Source organism: Cyanistes caeruleus, chromosome 1 (assembly GCF_971803275.1).
Source record: "Cyanistes caeruleus chromosome 1, bCyaCae1.hap1.1, whole genome shotgun sequence".
NCBI classification, from domain to species: Eukaryota; Metazoa; Chordata; class Aves; order Passeriformes; family Paridae; genus Cyanistes; species Cyanistes caeruleus.
Window position 1 is genome coordinate 138304763 of NC_141701.1, and position 23571 is coordinate 138328333.

The 23571-nt window shown below is 36.4% G+C and overlaps 1 protein-coding gene across 38 annotated transcripts in view; it reads right to left on the minus strand.

Moving 5' to 3' along the window:
• ARHGAP12 (Rho GTPase activating protein 12) overlaps nucleotides 1-23571 on the minus strand; it is a 76050-nt gene that overhangs the window by 21794 nt on the left and 30685 nt on the right. For 18 of the 38 annotated variants that reach the window (XM_086862889.1, XM_086862929.1, XM_086862858.1 and 15 more), the window contains 5 exons: nucleotides 21261-21524; nucleotides 16182-16322; nucleotides 14546-14626; nucleotides 5921-6046; nucleotides 2585-2659 (listed from right to left, as the gene is read on the minus strand). In XM_086862889.1, coding sequence (XP_086719015.1) covers nucleotides 2585-2659; nucleotides 5921-6046; nucleotides 14546-14626; nucleotides 16182-16322; nucleotides 21261-21524 — 687 coding nt within the window. The remainder of the gene's footprint in view (nucleotides 1-2584; nucleotides 2660-5920; nucleotides 6047-14545; nucleotides 14627-16181; nucleotides 16323-21260; nucleotides 21525-23571) is intronic. The other 20 variants (XM_086863051.1, XM_086863013.1, XM_086863021.1 and 17 more) reach the window with 2 other exon arrangements.

A 23571-nucleotide genomic window follows, 5' to 3' on the forward strand; every position in this document is an offset into this window, starting at 1 on the left:
GAGGGTTAAAAGCTTTCCTTCAATACCAAGGTTCTTTGGACAAGCCAAATTAAATAATTTGTGATAGAAGACAGTGAAAATTATGAATGTAAATTTGTAATGATTTGTATAACAGCACAATAGTCCTTTACTAAAAAATGAGGTGGATGATAAAAACCAGCCTAAATTCCCATACAAATTCTTCCTATTAATTTTAATGATTTCATATTTTAAATAAAACATAGTTGAAGTGCATAAAAATTAACATATTCATGTTAAAAACAGAAGAGTGAAGCATTTCTTTGATGTCCTCTTTTTCTCCTATCCCTATGGAAGATAGCAGAATTTTAAACTACTTAGTTATGTCTTGTTGATGAAAACCACCTACATTAGCATGCCTACAAAAAAATTACAAGACCAGTCAGTGATTGGTGGGAAAAGAATACTGCTGAACAAGAAGGCTGTTTACAAGTTTCAAATATTTGGAGTGAATATTTCTAGTTTCTGTGTAAAAATAATAAAATGGAGGAATGTTCAAAAAAGCATTCTAGGATAAAAAGATTTACTTAAACCATCATCTTAAGATGAGGTATCAAAATCTACCATTTCCTTCTGACATCCCAGCCTTGTCCTACCAGACAGTGGTGCTAAAAGAACACTAAATTATTTTTTTATCAATTCCTCTTCAGTATCAGCTTCTAACAGTTCCTAATGTATGAAATAAGCTATTAGTTGAAACCATTAACTAAGGAATGTATCTAAATTAGTTTTATCATTAAAAAAATTACTGTATTCTAGATCCAATGAAAATAGAAGATAAATCCTCTTCAGAATTTTCCTCTAAATCCATAATTTAAATGGCCTGTAACTGCACAATACAATTTTGAAGAATTTTTTTTTTTTTTTTTGGCTGGGATACCATGAACATTCTTATCAGAGACACAGATCTGTTTTTCATGGACCTTAAAAATTCTACCTACATGTTCCAAGCCCAGCACATAAGATACAGAAAAAGAGACATTATCAAAGACAAAGGTGTTTAGCTGGATTTAGATGGATCAGATGTTACTTCAGTCCAATGGTAACTGCTGCTCTTACTCAGTTTAATATTGTCACTGGGCTGAAATGCTCTTCCTAGCCAGTGACAGATGCATTATTTTCTAAAACTGGTATTTTTAACAGAAGGAGTCCTTTTCCCTCATACACTCTCCAAAAGGCCAAACAAATGAATTATCCTATTCTTTAGACTATTCTATTTGTGATTCATGTGGACCATGGACCAACAGTCCTATGAATTACACCCTTTTAACCAACCTTTGGCTTTTAACAAGCAGAACAGCTTGTCACCAACTTTCACAGTTACTGAGCAACCTGTGCTCACATCCCAAAATAAATAATGGTTTTAATCAATTATTCACTGTGGAACAAGTGGGGCTGTTCCAGAGAATTACTCAGAGAAAGTATCATACTGCCCTACTTAGCAGCAACACTAGGGGGTACTAATGGGAAAATTAATGGAATCAGGAAAAAGAAGAGGAAGGCAGGTTAAGGATCAAAATTCCCAAAAATTTACCAACTTTCTCTGGAATATTTAAATCCCAGGGAACAGCTAAAGAAAATACAGATTTTTTTTCTATTATCTGAATTGGGAGTGAGCTCTTCTGCAAAATACAACTCCAAAAATTCAAGATCTGAGCCATATTTAAAGAAATGAGATCACATGCAGCAATAATTGCTTTTGTGCAGGGCTATCAGCTATGCTTGCTTAATAAACAGTATTTATTTAATTGTGAATAACTCTTTGAAGTATTGTAAGAATAGATTATCATGACTAAGCCAGAGAACTATTCTCCTGCACGCAGAGTAAGAAAGAAACAGGAGAAGTTGTGGCTTTAATGCCCTGAGGTACCTACCAAGGGGCTGCTAAAACTGACCAAGTTACTTATTTCAATGCTACTGTAGTACAGTCCCAAAATTAAAAAAAAAAAAAAGAAAAACGAAAAAAAAAGGTTTTTTTATATAGTATCCATTTTCCAATGTTTGAAAATCAATGATCACATTTCAAGCATTAACTGAAATTTTAAAAAAAGCTATTTAGCAGACTTAGGTTTTTCTCTCAGATCTTAATCTACTCACTCAAAATGACAGAGTTTATGGTGCCCTATAGGATAAGTCCCCTATCTCTGTTTAAAAAGACTGAAACATAAGCCAAAATCAGAGGTACAATGCTACAAAACTATTACTGACTACTAACAGTGAGGGATTCTGTGAAGGAGGGAGAATTTGTTTCTGTTTTTGCCTTTCAAGATGCTACATATGAAGATATGACTGTTGGAGGAAGCAAACTGAGTCCCACATAATTTGGCCACAGTGAATTTTTAACTAAATATACTATCACAAAGTTGCATTTAAACCAAAGACATTCACATTTTTTTCCTGAAAGCAGAGTTGGATGTAACACATTCCTTCTAAAATGCAAAGCCTTCAAACAGTTTTATCCCATTATTTTTCTCAAGAACAAGAAGGCTTACCCTCAATTCTCTAATCATGAATAGCTCAGTTTCTACAACATCTACTTATCTATTTAAACACTTTGCATACTGACTGTGGCTTGATGCTTTGGTGAAGACGGAGATGACTCATTTTCAGGAAAAACGGCCTTAGAAGCAGTTGATGATTCCTATAAAATTCAAATAATCAATGTCAACAGATACTGTTATTATCTTTCATACAATTATTTTTTTTTTTAACCTAAAAATGCTTTCTCTCTCTTTCTTTTTACACACTCATTAGATTAGAAAAGTACTTATTTTAAACATTTGTAATATTCTCAGACAGTTACATTCTGAATTTGCTTAAACAGTGTTCTCACAAGGTTTACAGACAACACTCAAACTGGGTTAAATTAGTACATAACCATTTGAAAAAAAAGATGTTAATACATGCTGCATCAGCTTCAAGCAAAGCCTTCATCCTAATAAAGGGGTAGATTTTTTTGTATGACACTGCTACCAAATTATGATGTATATTTAAAATAATGGCTTATTACAAGATACTATGTATGAATATTATGATTTTAAGGAATACAATATATTTATGTGTGGTTAGTAAATACAAGATTAGCATAAAAAAAGTTATGGATGTAAAAAAACACATACCAACTTTATTAATTTTTGTGAGTCATGACCATTAATCTCTTTATAATCAAACACTGGAAATCTCTAGAGATTTGGGGTTTTGTTTTGAACAGTTAACTACAGACCAAAATAAAATAATAAATCTTTGAAAATGAGAAAAATTGCCCATCTGGAATTAAAAAAAAAAAAAAGACATGTGCATTTCCTCTGAAGTAATGACTGCCTTGCACAAACACACTGCTTGAAAATCTGGTAAAGAATTTCAAATGGAAAAAAAACATCACTTGTTCTCTGTTACTGTTAACACATTTCTCCCCCTCTATTTTAAATCCTTTGATAGCTCTCCTAAACCCAGTTTGCTTTTGCAACATAGCACTCTGCACACTTGTGCTTTAAAATTCACTTGCAAATCTACCTAGAGAAGTGGCTCACTAATTCTCTTAGCAGCATAATAACAGAGAACTTTAGAACTCCTAAGCAGAACAGCCTAAATGATCCATATTTTCAATATTTTGAAAATATTTTTCCATACCTTTTTCTGCAAAGAAAAAAAAAAATTGTTCATATTAAGAAAATCAATTGTCCCTCGCAGTAAGGTATTTTTTCCCTATGTTTATTAAATTTTTTAGCTGATGTCTATATCCAGATATGTGCCACAGCCAATAAACTGTTAACCAGTATGTTTGTTATCATCGAATTCTCATGAGCCATGGCAACCCATGCTTTCACTCTGACACACTTCAAGTACTCTTTTGACTGCCCTATTTTCATACAATTGAGTTTCGTTATTTTTCCAGGAAAAAAAACAAATAAGGAAAACAAGCAGAAAACAGCTTCCCTAGGAGACAGCTAAAAAGAAAGCTTGGGGTTCATGTGCCAAATGAATAGAACCAAATAACAGTTGCTTTCCTTTCTATTTCATTCTGAATTTGAGATCGTTTTCATACAGCAAAAGCAACCCTGGAACAAGAAATGCAGTATTTGTGGTAAGGAAACATTCCCTTTTCACACACTAATTTAAGCAGAATATATTAACAGTATCTGCTAGTAGTAATAAAACAGCTGCACTAAAAATTATTTGTCTTTCCATAAAACATTAGTTAATTGCTCCACTAAATGTTTTAAGTTTTCTCAAAACATTAATGTTGTGCTTCACATAAACTATTTTCTCCTTACCAATAAAAAACACTTGGCTGCCTACACATTTGGAAACTGTTAAAGGAACTTTAGGCTGCTGATTTAAGATATCACAAATGCAGCTCAAATAGAGTTTCTTTTGGTCATTATCCATAACATTTGTGCATTTTCATGTTTGCTTGACTAGGTTTAAGCTCTTGATATGTGAACACTGAGCCTTGAAGAAATGTAAACAGCTCCACTTATTCAATGTTTTACAAAAGCTTCTTCATTCAATGTAGCACTACATCAAGTTCTTTCCAAAACAGCAGTACATCTTATGCCAAAAAATAAAGTTACATCTTCCTTTATAAGCGAAGCCAGAACTTCAAGCTTTCTCCAACAAAACCATTCATACCTGTGAAGCATAAGCTGCACATGAGGCTAGAAGTGTCCACTCAGCTTTGATTTACCAGGGCTCCATCTAGGCTGTGTCTCATGGAGTGCCACAACACACTGAGTACAGAAGGATGCATGAGGCAGAGAAGAGGAGGAGGGGGGGGAAAGGGGCAGCACTGGGATCTCAGAATCACTCAAGCTGAATTAATGCCAAGAGCTGCAAAGTCTCCAGCCAAGCATGGCCCACTGCCTCCTCAACACCACAAATGATATATCCCAAACTGACAACTCAAAAGCTCAAGATCAAATCCAATACATCCTCTTCTGAAGAGCTAAGTCAACTCATGGAAAGCAAGTCCATTAAAATGGAAACAACAGGTCGAGCAAGTGACGTTCTGGGCAGCAGATACATTGTCATTACAACTAGTTTGTTTTGTCCATTCAAGTTTGGTTTTGACATCTGTGATTACACAAGGCCACTCATAGGCTTTTCCTCACATTTTAAAATCTGCATTTATTTAAATTTTTTTCTCAGAATTTAAGGAAAAGGGAGCTTTAAAAATGCCATTTCTTGGTATTTCATGATAAGAAGTTTCTGCTACGATTTCATCACTACCAAGTTATTTTAATTTTCCATGAATCTTGGGAGGGACTGCAGTGAAGTTACAGAAACCAGTATGTCACCACTGTACAGCACCCATTTCAGTTCCTCCCTGCTCACATCAGCTCTCCTCACCCACAGGCAGAATGGCCTGGCACAAGCAGAAATGGCTAGCAAAAGGTCAAAGCAGAGGGAGAGCAAGGGAGAAGTCCTTGTCTCCTTGCAAGCCTAAACAGCATCTGTTACTGTAAAGCCCAAAAAGACTACCAAGAACATGCCCTAAGAATGGGCAGAAAACAGCTTTTGTTGTTACTGACTCACAGCCTTTTTCAGACTAAACACCAGCTCAGCTCTGAAGAGGATCAAAGCCAAGTGTTTCAGCACTTTCAGTACTGTCCTCTGCCCTTCAATAACAATATTACAACCCTGCTGTAACCATGCACAGCTTTTCCCCTGAACTAACACTAGTTAAAATACTTCAAGGGCGAGGAAAGAGCTACTATTCACAAAGTAGCAATAGTGAAGTTATTGAACTGTCCTTGGTTGTGCTGCATGTTATACACAAAGATACAAGAGACTGAAAGAAAAATGAAATTTCAGAAATTCAGGCATAGTCATTTCTGATAGATTAAACATGTCACGTATTAGAAATAAGTGGCACTTCAGCATGCTGATAACTTGCTCCTACCTTGTCGTTGGTGTCTAGCACAATTGTGCTGTGCCTCCATTTTGTTAAAACTATTGGTTCCTGTAGCCTCCTGTCCAGACTCCTACTCTTTATAATATCTCTCTGCTGCTGTGGTGAAGCATTATACTAAAGAAAAGAAAAATAAAATTGTAAGTAAAATTTAATTCGTGCAAACAAGACCTCGACATACTACTCATATGCCTAAATAGTGCAAACTTTCAGACTCCTGGTGTTACCACCCAAGGGTGTGAAAACAGCCTTGATTTTATTCTGCATTTAGTCTTCAGAATTGTCCTTTCTCCTGCAGTCCTCTCTGAAGCAGTAACTATGGCTGTGTTGGGATAATACTCTCAATTGGCAGAGATGATTACTTCTGCAGCAGATGCTGCTGATTTTGCAACCCAACAGGGTACTGAAAACCACCAAGGAATTACAGGAAATACAAGACCTAAACATTCACTCTTTATATTGCATTGACAGTACTACAGCACCTGACCAGCTCTTGTGTAAGAAATAGAAAACCTATTACCCTGCAGTAAGATAATTAGATTATTATGATTGCCTGGTATGACTCTTTTTGACCCAAAGATTTGGGATGCCTAGGAGAGGAGACACGGGGGTGAGGACTCACTTTTTCAGAATAAACACATCAAATTGCTTATAAAATAATTTGCTGGTGTGGAATGGACATACCACATACAAATGTACACATTCTATATGCATGAAGATAAACATTTATCAGGAAGTAATTTTAAGTCCTAGCAGAGCTGTAACAACTGAGGAGAGACCAAATTTATCATAACATAGGCTTTCTAGTAAAGAGTATGCAAACTTGCTGAGAAAATATGAGGGTTATGAGAAGGACATGGCATTTAAATAGATCTCACAATTGAAGCATATTTTTCATTAACAGTGTTGCCATTTTATATCATCACAATCAATACATCATAAAAAATTCTAAAAATATTTCAGACAAAGTGTTATACTGAAAACACAAATAAGAAAAAACAACATTAATGTATGGGGGTTTTAAGTAATTTATTAAAATGTCATTCTTTCGAAAGACTAAAATCTACACATATAAAGAAATTTAAGGCAGTATTGGTGGAGTCACATAAAGCACTAGAATCCACTAGGCAGGAAATAACAAAAGTGAAGTGCCCCTTTCACCTGAGAAGGGTAAAGCAATAATCTTTGCAAGGACACAGAGTTCTACAGTGTTGCTACTGATTCCTGCTATAAGCTCAGAGCCTCAGATGTTCAAAGACAGAATAACCTATACCTGCTCATACCAACAAAGCATGGCAAGGTTTAACCTAAACAACATAAACAGTAAATCTAAACAAAACTGCATAATACAGCTACATTTATTGTCCAAATAAAGAATCAGCATTGCTACTGCTAATAGCACTCACGATGCTTGAGTTCACATTGTATTTTACTATGAACAGAGTTAATGGTCCAATAAGCCAACAGCTGCTTAAAAGCTAAATAACTTTAGCATTTTGTTACATTATTTGAAAATGCACAAGACTAGTAAAACATTCCCAAGTGAATGGATGTTGCAGTACTCAGAACAAAATTCAGTAGTTCATGTACAGACAGAAATGTATCAGCTCTCTCTACAGAAAGTCACTTCTGAGCCTGCCTTTGTACTGGCTCCAGCACATTTCCACCCACAAGAAAACTGCTTCCGTGCAGTGGTGAGGTTTAAGCAGCTCAGTTTGTTTCCTTGTTAAATCAAAAGCTGAGCCATGATACATGCTGAAAGGACCCTAGTACTGGCTTGCTTTCTCATTAAGGAAATATCCACTCTGCTGGTGCTCTTGCAACCCAAACCACAGCAGCACGCTGAGCAATGTGCAACAAAATTGCCTGCCAGCATTAAAACTAAAATCTAAACAATCTCCAGTGAAACTATGTCCAAATCAAAAAGGCTCCAACAAATAGCATTCCTTGCAGCAGCTCTAACCCATTTAGGTGGACAACTCCAACACATTTCTTGCTATGAAATGGAACTGTTATTTCAGAAATAGATTTACACATTACTGACACTGGTATACATTATCTATGGAAATCTTCCATGCACTTTCCATTTGAGTAACTCAAATAATTGAACAGACTAATATGTATTTTGACATAATTTCTCTTGAATTCAAGTACATTTTAAAAGTTAGGATATGGGCATAGGTGATCTGTATTTAAATGGTGCCTTTGATACTATCACAAGCCATCAGGAGTTAACTTCTCTAACAGACAGCCGCACCTTGAAGGAGAAAGGAACTGTAACATGAAATTCAAGTTTTACTAAACATATTTAACAAGAAAGCAAAGCAACAATATATGAAACTCATCAAAAAAGCACTGCTAACAACTCAGGAACAGTGAGCTCTATGCATCTTAGCAGCTTAAATAATTTGCATTGGTGATACAAACAAGTGTTAGTAAACTGACAAGTTTTTAAAGGGAACACTTGACATTTCTGCCCCATTTTTCTCACAATAGAAACTTCAAGTAAATTTTTTTTCTCTTGGATGTCTGAGGTTTTTTGTTTGTTTTATTCATTAGAAATGGTAAAACATACTGGGGGGAAGAGTGATGTGGAAATAAAAAGTTTTGTGTGTCTGGGCTCAAGACAAGTCTCTGCCTTTAAAACACATGTCTTGGTCTGTGATCTCCAAAAAGATGTCTCAGAGGGAGACAGAGACCCCACTTCCTACTCTGCACTGTCCAGTGGTACTCACCATCCTCTAGACCAGGCAGAGTCCACTGGCCAGGGAGAGGTGGCCAGAGCTGGAATGCTTGCCTGGTTGGATGACACTGCTTTCTCTTTGCTGTGCCCCCACCCAACCTCAGCTCAAAAAGCCCTGCAGAACAGCTTTGGGTCCAGTTCCCTTTCTGACACTCCACAGGACTCCTGCCTGCAGAGTTGCTGCTTTCTCTCTCGCCTCCTGATTTGCAATATTGATCATTGCTCACCAGATACTAGGTTGGGCCTGCCTTCCCACAAACAAAATCTTGTTTTTACGTGGTTATGGTTCTAAGCAGACTTTCTATGCCTAAGACTTGGTGTAATCTTGAAGACAGATCAGGCAAGGGCTATCCTCTGCAATAAAATCAACCCATTCACCACAGCACCTAGTGGGTCAACCCCTGCTACACCACATCCCTTAACAGCATCTTCTCAGGGTGCAATGCTATTTTCCTAACCATAAAACTTTTTAAAACATAGAACACAACTCCAAATTTACATACTACTGCTCCTTGGAAATCCTCCACAAACTCAAACTTGTCCCATTGCACCAACCTCTGTGGCACATCACCCCAGCTTGTTCCCCATTTCATTGGGAGCATTTCCTATCACACAGCGGGCACAAGAGCAAATCGGTCATTCTCTGACAGCACACACCCAAGCAAAACAGGGATGTTTTTGTAACAGGTCTTGTTGTAGTTCAAGGACACCAGTGGTGTAAATTTAGGTCACACAATATTCTTTTCATCGCTGAATTTGTTCAATACCTTCTCTAGCTACTGAAAGGCTTTTTTCACCTCAGTATAAAATTTTCTAACCTCTTCAACTGGCTGAGTGATTTCCATTTAATTTTAAGCTGATACATGGCATGGCTCAAGGCTCTGTCCTAGCCTAATTGTGGTTGAAACAAACGTAACACCTCCAAGTTATTTGTAGCAGTTGTCCCCATTCTACAGGGATGGCACAGATCTGTCAGCTTTAAGAAACAGAAAAAAATTCTTACTGGTTTGTGTTAGCAACATCTTCAGCCAGACAAGGAAACTGGATGGGCTAAGGGAGAAAAGACTGGGAAGCAACCAGTACTGGAAGTTGATAAAGACCTGAAGCGAAGCATTTTACTCTACCTTACTGCAGTCAAAGATCAAAACAGCAGCATTTAAAAACACTGTGCTATCCTATTACCCTTTAGCACATCATGCATGTTATTTGCAGTTGTCCCAATAGACTGTCTGAAATAGAAGAAACTTCTTTGAAAAAAGTAAAGTTGCCTCAGAACAAAATGATTGTCTAGTGCTCCTACTGTCCTTGACTTTGAATAAACTTTTTTGTTGTGATAGATGTAACACCTATTTTATAGCTTTTGCTTTTCCTATCAACTAATCAGTAACACATTTTTCTTAAACCTCCATAAACAAATCAGGATTATTTTTGTCCTTTTAAGGGATGTAATTCCCTTTCTTTCTCTAGGGAATGAAGACTCCTCATTCTCTGCCACAGAATGTCAGGGAGGCAGCAGCTGGAGGCCTCAGCCACACAGAAGGAACAGAACCCAGACAGATGAGACCATTGGCACAAGCAGCTCTAGCTCAGATGTACCAGTGACTGAAAGACACCTCTGGATAACCTACTTTGTTCGTGTTGCTTCCCTTTTTAATCCTCAGGGTCACCCACCACTGCTCATCTTTGATAAGCAGCCCCAAGTCCTTATTGATTGCCACAGGTACCAATGTCTTCAACAGATGGACTGCCATGGCAAAGAGAAAAGCAGGTCTCTGCTCATTATGGACTAACAGTAGGCAAAGACGGAGGAGGAGATGCCCACTAGCTAATATGGCTACAAATAAGACTTGGCCAAGAGTTTAGAATGCAAAAGAGGCAGAAAAATCCACCGGTTTAACAAAAACCCTTCCTAGAGATAAATGAGGTTCTTAGGGATTAAGGCAGCAGAACTTAGAACATTAGCATGAAAGAAAGGTAAGATACAAATGAAGAAATTAACTGTGTGCCCAAGCACAAGCTGGGGGGAGGTGGTAGCCACTAAACCCCAGGACAAATGAGGAAGATCAGGCCAGGTTTTTTGAGTAGAAATATATATATTAAAGAGAAAGGAAAAAAAAAAACAAACCCTGACTGCCTTCTCATACTTAACTCAGGTTTGTTTTTTTAACAACTTGCAACTTGTGTTGTTAAAAACCACCTGGATCCTCACACCAGCTAAAGCTGTCTCAACTTTCACCAGCCAATCCCAAATTTTAGGACAAGGATGTCACTCCTGCTAATGAGACTGCCAGGGCATTGACTTGCAGTAGACTCAAATGCCAGCACATAGGGTAACCTCAAATCCAGCAGCACAGCTCAGAACAAGACAAATTTACCATAAGACAACCAAGCTTTATTTACATGTTCTCATATTTACTTTCTTTCACCATCGGATTGCATAGTAAGTTCCTGACATTGCCTGCACCCTGTTTTACTATCATTTCTTCAGCTATCATGCTCTGACAGTTTTCAGGTCTCCATCAGGAAAATAATTCACCAGGAACCAGAACTGAGGCCCTGAGCTCACTCCCGATGCTGGCAGTGGAGATGGTTAATTAAGATTGATGATCCATTAACACTGCCAAAAATGAAGCTCCTCCAACTACTGCTTCCTCTGGATACACCAGGAAAGCTTATGCTGCAGGAACTTGTGAGAAGAACACATGCAATTGCAATATCACAGTCTGCAAACATTAATACTAAAACTGAGTTTGCTCCAGAGGGTTATAAGTACACACATTTTCTTCCAAAGGCTACTCTTGGATCAGTGAGTTTGCTCAGAGGAAGGCCAAGCATCGTGCTCTCTTATGCCAGGTGTTGGCCTAGGAATGTATTTGGAAAATCTGAGATTTTTAATCTCTACTTTTTATTAGGTTGTCCCCTCTAACTCTCATATGAGCTATTTATTTCAATATTTATTAGACATATTTCCCACTTCCTTTTTTTTTTTTGGCATTTTGATAGGTTAACTTTTTTTAAAACTTCATAAATTAGGGAGTTCTTGCTCCTGAGATGAGTCCAATTCCCCTCACCTTTACTAGAGATTTCTCATTTGCTTAAGTCATAAAACTCATATTAGAAAACTAGGTTTCTGGAATAGGGTTGAAGCCCTTCTTAACCTGAATTTAGACAATATTCTTTCACTACACAGGAAATAAACATATTTTATTATAGTGTCTGACTTTGAATTGCTTGTTTGTTGGGTTTTTTTGTTGCTTGGTTGTTTTGGTTGGGGTTTTTTTTAATAATTGGCAAGAACAAAAACCTGAATACAGCAGAGTGTCGCAGATCAGAAATCTCAGTCATCTGCAAGATCTAGTAGAAACTATGATTAAAATATTATTATCCATTTTAAAAATTAATTCAGTATGTTCTCTTCCACTGCAGAAAGCTGGGTCACACTCATCATGAGCCTTAATAGACTTTTCAGCAGTTGTCAAAGCTACTCCATCTGAAATATCATTTTTAGCCAGAGGCATCCAGCTATTCCTAGATGTTATTTAAATTCACATGACTGGAGGGCTTTCTGTGAGACTGTCTAAAGTCATTTGTTTTGTAACTGTCCTCCCTTCCCAACATATACCCTCACAATTTTTAAAACATGTACAAGAACAGTGTGTTATTCCCAGGCATGTGCGCATTTATAGTTAATTCTATTACTCGGAAGATTTTTAATGTCGCAGTATTAGCTCACTAAGTGTGCTATTTCCAGAAATCACTGAACCATTTTTAGTTCTAATGAAATCCAGATTATTAAAAGCAATCTAACAAAAAGATTCTATTCTTTTTCTGCTTTAATAGCATTACATGACCATGCTATTACATCACTTTATTTCACAAGATTTGGAAGGCAATATTTGTGCTAAATACACTGGGGGAAAAAAAAACAAAACTGAGCAAGAGTAGGACTTTTCCTAGTAACTTACTTTTCATTTAAGAAAGTATTCATATGCTGAGAGCTTTCTCTGGTTTTGTCTCACTGATCAAGAGAATTTTCAACATAGATAATTTTTCTTCAAAGCAGTTCTGTGGTCTAAGTGGTCTTTCTAATTCATTTGTTTAAATACTTTAGAATCAGCTTCAGCAAGATTTTTGAGAGACTAATCTTCAATCATGCTTAATTACTCACAAGCATAACATCTTCAAATATATAGTTACATAAACTAGCTAAATCTTTTGTTGAAATATTTAATCTATTCAACAGAATTTAAAGTTAAAAGCCACGGACTTTAGGAAATACAGAGACTCTTGGATCATGAATCTAAGAGTCAATTGCTCATTTTCTTATGTTAACTTTATATTTGCTGCCAGTCAAGATTTACTAGTTTCAAGAAGGAATTAAAAAGTACATTCTGCCCAAGTGGATCATGAGAAATAATTTTCAAGGAAAATTTCTAACAGCAACATGTGATCACTTTCAGATCACGAATTACAAACCAAAGGCTATGTTTAATTTTGGAACTCAGACTTTGTTTAGAATCACTAGAATAACATGCATTAGTCAACAAATACTGGAACCCATTGTTAATGGCTCCTAGTGTACCTCAAGTAATGGTTCTGGATTACCTTTGTGACCTATTCTAATTGGATTAAAGGCAATCTACTATTTAATCAAAATCCAAACTCAATCTATTTTTGTGAAATACAATTTCTTCCAAGTCAAAACTTTCTGCAGAAGTCATAGAATGAAGTAGTCATGACATTATTTCCCAAAATTATTTCAATTATACATACTGAAGTAAAAACTTGCTTCTGGTAAAACCTGCCCTATCACATTTTCAGAATTCTAATAAATCAAATAACTAACCAAAAGCTGAACAGCTTTTCAAACCAACAGGTACAGATTTTATTGTTACATTGAGGCATTAAATACATACATGAGGTACAAAATTTAAGTTATCTAACACATCAGACTAACACAAGAGAATTCTCTAAGCTAAGCTAACTCAACTCTTCTGTGATTCAGTTGCACACTCTTCTACTGACTTAACAAAAGAGCTTAGTATATAACTCCATTCATAACTTTCAATGTAAATATTTTCTAACAAGAATTATGAAAGAGCCTATTAAGGTTGCTCCTTTCTATGAGAAAGTGACTCAAGACAGTGATTTTTGTACTGATAAAACAATAATGGAGAAACATGCTTTTTCATATATTTACACACATTCTTTCCTGTGAAACAATTTTTTTAATGGTCACACATTATGTGGCATTTAACAAACAGCAGGGAAGACATACATAACAACATCCATATGACAAATGTCCTAGTTTTTTTGAAGTGAATATGGGAATTAAATAGTATTAGATACATCCTCAGACTATCAAGTGTCCTTAGATCTGTCACTTCTCTACAAATTTCTATTTTCACTATGAAATTAATAAATACCAGAACACACCTCTGGTGAAACGGTGTCATCCTCAAAGATACCACAAAACTCTGTTGAAACTTTTTTTTTTACCAACACTTGTTTGTATAAACACTTTGGAGGGTACTAAAAATAGACTACAATTTCTCAATGAAGATTTCTCTTTTTCCCATACAGGCTTTCTTTATCACAGCAAAATCACAGAGCCTATTCTGCAGCCCTGCATAAAACCTTTGCTCAGTTCAGCAAAGATACCAGATCTCCTCTGACATCTGAATAGCTACATACATCCATTTTTCATGTCCTTGAGAATATTTTTTTTTCCTCTTCATAATCAGAAATTCCATGAAAATGTGATAAGTAACAAAGAGCAGTATCTGAGTCCTCACATTAAAGGCCTGATAGAACACATATTCAGGAAGAGGGGAAAGCCCCAAGTTGTTAAGTTTCTTTTTTAGGTCACTCACCTTAGGTAACTCCCACTCTGATCTGGAACCATCAGCACTGTAGTAGTATGGTCTACCTTGTTCATCTGCATGTTTTATCCACTGCAGAAAGAAATGTGATGATAGAGAACATAATCAGAGTGACAGTCACAACAGCACAACCCTGAGACTTGAGATTTAAGGTTAATTTTTAATTAACTGCCATCCACTTCAGCCATGTCTAATGCACAACCTCCATTAACTAAGGTTAGATTGCAATGAGAGCAATGGTTTCCAGCATCCTGACTTTTTTCTTCTGTAACTCCTCAGAAAAAAAGTCCTGCAATATCACACAAGAGATTGTGATAAATAGATATTTTTTTAAGATGACATATCTCGTTAACATTATGTTGTCAGTTTAAGGAGGCACAATTTTTCCTCCATATCTGCATCAGGATCTTATACATAAAATTACAAAAAAGCAGCTCAACCAGCAACTGCTGATAATTTGGGAGATATATGCACTTGTTGAACAACTTTTTTAAGACATCAATGGAAACGTGAGATGCAGTCCTTAGAGAAATCATGAGGAAGACAATATAACTTCTGTAACCTCTAGAAGCAACTACCACAATCAAAGAAGTAAACCCATGGCAACTGGCACTGGTCATGCAGAAAAAAAATAATTGTAATGAGCAAAAATCAACAAGATGATTGCAGAAAAATACAGAAACACAGCAAGGCTCTTGGCTCAAGCAGTTTTCACAAGATTGCCTTTCTATAATTGTTTGTGGTAGGAAAAGCTGGTTTTTATCAATCCCAGTGCAACTGAAAAAGAAGGCTGAATATTTGCTAAAACACAGGAATGTGCTTTACAGATGTGTGTCAGAAACAGATTAAAGAGGATAAAATTCTGAAACTGACCAAAAACTCCAACTATTTAGAAAATTCTTGCAAATAAAACCTGCCTAATTCAACTCAAGAACAGGTGGTGCTACAATATGATAAACAAAGTACTGTTTCAGTGAACACTTTAAAAGTTAAAAATCTCAAAATACAACTTCAGTGAACAATTAGAAAAATTGACTGCTTTACAAATATAAACAAATACAAATTTATCCTATGTGGGAGAAATTTTTATGGCATGCCCAGAATCACAGTAAGTTGTCAGCAGAAATTAAATAAGGCATAAATCTGCTGATATAGCTGCAGTTTAATTAAGAAGTTTGTCTACATCTGAAAGCAGTAGTGAAAATCTCTAATAAAGGAAATTATGAAAGTGATAAAGCAGCATTACATGCAGTTTAAAATCATCTTAACTAGGTCTATGTAGACTAGAGCAGCTCTTAAAAGACAGTAAGAAAAACTTATTGGTATGAAGTTTATTCCTAAAATATAACCAAGAGGAAGGGGGAGGGCAGGAACCAAAAAAATTGTACATGGTATGTTCATTTAATAGAATCGGATACACAAATGGAAATAAAACTTCTTCTAAATAACAAAAACATACATAAGAAAAAAAATCAGTTCACTTGCTAAAGCTTCATGCATATTTAAAAAAAAACAAAAGGAGATACTGCTGAGGTACGCTCTGCACTTTTGGAAATGCAGGTTTCATTTCTAGAAGTGAATTAGTGGAAAATATTTAGAACACATGATGAGAAGAAGGAAAAAGTACCTTTTCATTAGTATAGTCATTGGTATATAAGGTTTGACCATGTTCATCCAACTCTTCTGACCAACCCTTTGGAGGAGAACCATACTGACTATCTGACTGGCTGTAACAAGAACTGTGGTCGTTTTCTTCTGATGAAAGATGCTACAAGTAGTCAGAAACATATAAGGCAGTTTTGAGAATGAAAGCGCTTTAAAATCTGAAAGATCAAAGATTATTTGACTAGAAAGAGAATAGTAATGAAATCAAAGAGTTCACATTTTTATATTTTCTATGAAAGAATGAGATGCATTTTTATGGTGCAGACAATTAAAAAAATACAAAAAAAAAGTATTTTCAGAACAAAAAGTATCTTTTACTGATACTTTTTTTATTATTTCCACTATACCAGATTTCACTACTCAAACTCCAGGGGTTTTGCCTATCCAAATTTTATTCCTACAAATTTACATCACTAATGAAGAGAGCTAGCTTTATAATCTGCATTGCCTTAAAAAAACCTTTGAGCCCTGCTACGTCAATTTTCTACCCATCATCCCAAATTTCATACCTAAATCTTTCTCCTTTTCTCAAATACATCTGGAAACACAGGACTGATTAAGGACAACTTGAAACTCCAGTTCCACCTTCTTAGATGCCAACATTTTACAGTATTTGTCCAACGCATCTTAAAATATGAATTTCTACTTTCCTCCTCCCAGTTCTGATGCACATGACAAAGCGCATTGCAAAAGCAAGGCTTTCCACCCGGCACAGCTAGCTGAGGTGAAAAACTGTTTCCTGAAGGCAAAACTAAATTATTATGCTAGGAACAAGTTTGATGTGTAACACAGAGAAAAGATTTTACACACACATCAAACAATTTCTGTTCCCCCATAAACCTTGTTCATCCCCTTGCTAACACACTGTAGTCTTATTCTAAGCATCCACTCCATGCATCCAAAAAAATCTCCCTTCTTTCATCTCCCACAACATCTCTATGCTATGGTCTCCTGAGGAATTCTATGCAGATTTTCTTTCACAGTGTCTTGGATCCTCAGCTAGCAGGAGGCAAGACATTTAAGACACCCTGCTACTCAGAAACTACAGGAGTAAAAGACTATGGTTCAATAACACTGGCATAAGGGTTTTGAAAAAAACTGTAAGGCAGGAGAATCACACAATTTCAATTTTAAACAGAAAAAAACCTCTTCAAAAAAAAGTTAAGTCTTGCCAAAAAATATTCAATTATCAGAAACTCCCCAGTTTTTAAAAGCCAGTGGGTTTAAAGATTATATGTTTAGTGACATAATCAAATAATTTCTACACAGGTTTTTGGTGTTACTTTTCTGAGTACCTTACTACTTGTGTGACACAAACTCCCCCAACTGACATGATCCAGTTTACCAAGCACAGGAAAACCCATAGGAAATTTTTAGGCCATTAATTAAGGAATGTGAAAAAATGCAAATGTCCTCTACATCTTACAGAACATGAGCATGTAAATTATGGATTAACCAATGCTACCTCTCTTGCACACGGGGCAATGTGAAATTCACATGTGCCAATTCCTTACCACTGTGGGGAAGGGAGAAAAGCAGAGGAAGCAGGGTGGGGGGAGTCTTCAGCCCCATTTTTACACTTGCAGAATCAAGACTGAAGAGTTGCCAATGATGCTATTGGCCCCATTTGAACTACTGTTTAATAGGAAAACTATACTGTAGTTAACCTTACATGGTTTTAATAGTTAAATATTAATTGCACTGACATATGGCAAATCAATGTAGAAGACTTTGGACATTTTTATTATTACTATCTACAGAGATTATGACCTAATAATATAATACATTGGTATTTGTCTCTTCCAAGCAACTCCTGACATTGAAGAAACACTGTACACAGGTAAAATTAAATAGAAGACCTAAAAATGAGAATTCTCCTAAAAACACCTCTGTTGTGCAGTAGGAGTGACTGTTAATGTCAGTCTATCTGCATGGCATCCATATAATAATAGTTTAGATGCTGCAAGACTTAACTCATATCCTGTACATTTGCTGACCTGAACTTCAACAAAATTCCTGAGTTGTTACAAATTTTAACAAGCCAAGGCATTCCTTGTCCTTCAGCTGTTGGGAACAGCTGCTAAAGCTGCATCAACAGGGTTCAGAGAACACTGGCTAATCCGTGTTCCACAGCTTTCAATTTCAGTTTCAACACTTTTTCAGCATTAACTGCCTGTATGTTTTTTTCATATTATCCATGCTTTATCTCAAGTCTCATCCCAGTTACACTATCCCACACTTAAATAAAGCTATCCTAAGCAGACAGCTGCCCACCCTTACACCTCGTAAGAACTTTGCAGTGACTTTGAAGAGAATTACAGAAAAAGTACTCCACATCATTGCTTCTATTATCATTCTTGGCTTTTTTCTATTTACATACAATAAATGGGGGCAGAGACCAGTTCATCACCATGCACTTAATAGGAACTATCTGTCCTATTACCTATCTGTCTCCCTTCTATCACTTCACCTTTCCAGCTTTTAACGTTGCTATTACTACTTGTGAAAGTGAAAATAATCAGGAAGAATACTAATTAAGGAAGCTACCATTACTTTATTACTGTTTGTTTATATTGAAACAAAAAACATGGAATGAAAACACATTGTGGACACAATTTAAATCTAGTTCTGAAATTCAATTAAAATCAGTTGCTTTTCTACAGCTGTTGGGTATTTTGTGGGTGTCTGCTTCACATTATGACCTCCAACCTAGGTATTAAAGGTTTGTCTTCTCTGATATTGTGACATCTCATTCCTTTTACAGTTCAACTTAATTAAATCACTTCACTTGACAAATTTCTCCTAGTTACTGTTAAACACTCCTTCCTCAGATACATTAACAAGTCACTGCCTCCAATACATTTTATCTGTAATTCCAAAATCTTATACACCTTCTTATAGGCCCTGTCCATAGGACTTCACTGCTTCCCATCCCATCCATGTAACATATAATATCCATTTAACTGTCAGTACCTACAACTGTTTTCTTTATGTCATGTCTGTGACCAGCTACTTTGGCCAATAAGGTGCAATTATGCCCTTTTTTAATTATCCAATAAAATTCAATTTCCTAATCACAAAGTTCAAAGACCAGCACTAAACTATGTCACGTTTCATGCATTACTCAGAATATGTGACCTCCTCAGCTCTCATTTTTACATCACCTTCCATTTTGCTACCTACTACAACACAAGCTCTTGTGAGGACAAATCAGTAGAAACTAGCATTTAATCCTGCATTTACTCTTCTATTATTAAAAGAGCATAACTCAGACTAGCATAAAAGCCAATTATTATTAGAGTATAATATTAAAAAAATATATATAGTTATAAAGATATGTTAGCTCTAACTTTTCCTAATCGGACAAAATTTGAGATGCCCTACATTTTTCTCAGGCTTGGATCTCAACTTTATATTTGATCTAGTATCCAAAAAGGAACATGAACAGTGGAGTGTGAAGCATATGCTCAAATGCAGAACAGAAAAGGAAAGAAAGGAAAGGGGTGGGGGGAAAGGCAGCTTCAAAATCAACACATGACTGCTGGTAAGTGGATTGACGTGACCACACAACATGTATTTCTCCCCTAGACTCATATTTTGATAACCCAGTCAAGACACAAATTACCTAAGGAGCTTATACTACTGGAAATACAGACTTAATGTCTAGTTAAAAATCAAAACATGTATCATCCACTGTTCTCACAAAGACTGGAAACTTGATAGACATTACTGTCTGATGGCCAGCTTGTGGTACCTGAAGCAAATAAAGTAAAAAAAAAAAAAAAATACAAGTGAACAGAAGAACTGAGATGAAAGAAGTTATGGGCAATTTAAAAAAAAAAAAAATAAAACATCAAGCATTCTGAAGATGCAGCAATGTGGTGAAGTGATGGTAGAGTTGGATGAGTAAGAGTAAGCGGGACTGCTTGCAGATGGGGAGGGAGAAAGAATTCTTGCAAGTCCTTCCATGAAAAGAAGGAAGAACTAAAATAATGAGAAAACCATTACTATGACAAGGAACATCACTACTCAAAAAAGCAATCAGCTTATCCAGACTAAAACCAGTCTTATCCAGCAACAGGACAGTCAGTGATAAAATAAGAGACCATCACCAGAGATACCAAAGGGGCAAGCATAAACATTCCGTCTGTTTGCCTGCTGCTGCCATTCACCTGAGGCAAAAAAATTTGGCTATTTAAATACTTGTGGATGTCATGGTTGCTGTGAAGGCCAGTGCCAAAGGAAATGAAAGGTTTCTATTTCCCTTTCTCTCCTGTTCCTACCTTTCCAGAGGTAGACTTCTGTGACAGGCTTCCAGCAATCAAAACATTTTAAGCAATCCACAATTCAATTTTAAAACTAAGCTCTGGTTTTATAGCTTAGATATATATATATATATATATATATATATGTAGGATATATAGAGACATTACATATAGTTGGTGCAGGAGAAAATCCACCAAATTTTTTTATATAAGTAATATCCATCTCCCAATTACTCCTTTGCTTTATCTGAACCAATGCAGTTGAGATAAATACACCCCACAATCAGACTTTCCCTAGCAACTGGCGGCACAGAATAAATTGGCGCCTCAAATATTAGTCCAAATCATCTTTTAACATAAGTAACTTCACATCAAACTTCAACTGTCTCAAGCAAGGTCAGCAGCAAAGCTTTACCAAAAGGCTTTGCAAAAGCAAAACTTTTATATAAATGAAAAAAATCCATTGATATACCTAAAGAATATGTTTATGGCCTGAATGTAATCTAGTCAAAAGTAGCAATATCTGCTATAGGGCTGTTTTTACAGGCATTTTTACTGTTCAACACAGTACTCTTCCACACAGTTCATGTACACATTCCTGTACACAAAAGCAACTCAAGAGTGAAACTGTTGACTACTTCATACCAAGACACATAATCAAAAAGACAAAGGACGACACTCCTTGACGCCTTGAAACTAAGATATACCAAATTCCACAGCAAAAGACCATTCATATGCATTATAATCTCATTGCTTTTGATCTCAGAAGGAACTACCTCATGATCTGCATGGCTCTGGGAATCCCCTTTATTAATGCTTGCATCTCGGGCCCACCGCGGAGGTTTCCAGGTTCGTTCCTGTGATCCTCTGTTGTAGTAATAACAGCGTCCTGTCGTATCTTTATGGGTTTCCCATTCCCCATTTATTTGGACTGGAGCACTTGTAGGTAGTGGTGGAAGTGCAGACTGAGATATTTTCAGTTCTTGTAAATTAGCATAAACTGGTGAATCAGGCCTCCCTTGGCTTGGTGGAGTAGTTGGCTATTGAGAGAAGAAACGCACTGTTAACGAGCAAAAGAATTTTCAAATGCTCCCTTACAAATCAGAATACAGTAGTAAAACAAACCAACAAACTCCTTTTTGTTAGGTACAAAAGCACAAAGGACAGCCGTAAAATGCTGGGCTGTAAGAACATTAGATTCTTAATTCTAAGGTAGATATCACAAGCTATGTTTATTTAATACTGAACCAATTTTTTAGCATTTCTCCAGATGACAGCTGATAATTATGTCTTGCAGTGGATTTCAAATACACTGGAATCGTCATCAAAAAATTATATGCTTGCTGAAAAACTTCAGTTTTACAGTTCAAATATTGCTCAGAAACTGTAAGTAATGTGATCTTGTTCAAGTACATAGATTTTCTGAGATGCCACTTGTTAGGCAAAGATTGTTCCCCAAACTTTCCACCTCACTGTTGATACAGCGATGGTGAATGTAAAGCAGCACTTTTGCATTCTCAGCAAGGTCTAAACAGGAATCTCAGTCGGAAAGATGAGCACAATGTCGTGACTATGGAATTCTGAAAAACACCTGGACAGTTCACCTGTATGCCTTTTCAAACATACTTATTTGAAACTATTTTAGGCGACACCACCAAATGTTTCAATTACCCCTCTCTTCTTGTAGAAATTAAGTGCATATTCTTATCCACGTGATTTTGTTCACATACATGCACAAAAGTAGAACAAATACCTACAAGAAAACAAAACACTAATGACAATTGCTTATTAATAAAGTTTGCTAATGTTACAGCAGAAATTATGGTTAGAAGACCACAGAACTTACTGAAATCACAAGTACTTCCAAATGAGCCCCTACAGTGTTTAGGAGAGAAATAAAGCTTCAGATGTTCAATTATTAAAGTCTAATACAAACATACCATGTAAAGTGTAAAAGCATGTGTTTTCATGAGAGCTGTGATTATGAGATTGTGAAAGCAGCTAGTTATTAAACCAAATTTAATATTTTCCTGGTAATGCACTGCCATTTCTGTATTTTAGGGAACAATATTTAGGTACTCTAAAGGAAAAACTATACAATTTATATATCCCTTTGGTCTTAATTGAACAGCTTGGCTGTAGGCAAATCCTTGTGCCTCCTGTTGCTACTGCATTGCACAAAAGATCTTTTATAAAATACTTTCAAGCATTAAAATCATAAGATGCTAATCTAGGCCACATCTAATCATACAATATCAGGGTTTGCTCAGGCAAGACAGCATATCATACCACACAATCAGATATAAACTGATTGCACCATAGGTAGAACCAAATATGGGCAATATCCACAACCAAAGGGGGAAACAGCTAGAGAGGAACTTAATGAGATTGTAACAGGCATGGACTTGTTTTGCGTGCCTTTAAAGGAGACAACACAGCTTACCAGATATAGCAAGTACAATACATCTAAGGCAAACCACAAGTGCTGAAAACAAAAAAAAATTGCAGCACTGGCAAAATTTGAAAGCCAAAACCAATCACTATCCTCCTATACCTGATTCAAAGGAAAAATCTGTTACAAAACTTGATGAACAGTAAAAGGATATTTTTCTACTATCCAAGTCACACATACTGTTTTGTTTTTGTTTTTTTGATGAGCAGGGCAGAACAGCTGCCTTGAGAGCCCTGAGCATAAACAACACTACCGTGAATGAAGACCACCCTACTGTCTTCAGGGATGAATCAGTTCCCTGGGATGCTAGAGCAGTAATCTTCCTCATTCAAGAGCACTGTTTTTGCCTTGGTGTCCCCTAAGAGCCTGCAGAGCTGCATCTCCCACATAAATCACCCTGCCATTGAACCACGGGGTTTGTCACTGAAATGACACCACAGAATGCACAAACCTCCAGCTCCTTCCTCTCTTTTAAGGAAGTGGCAAAAGTGGCACCACTGAGCACCCTGGTTGCTGCCATGGGGGGCTGGTGGCTTGCACAACCCTCACCTTCTCTTGAAATTCCTCTTCTACACAAAGCAATAAGGCAGCTTTGCTGTCTGGCCCACATTTAACAGCTACTTTTTTGTTTTAAT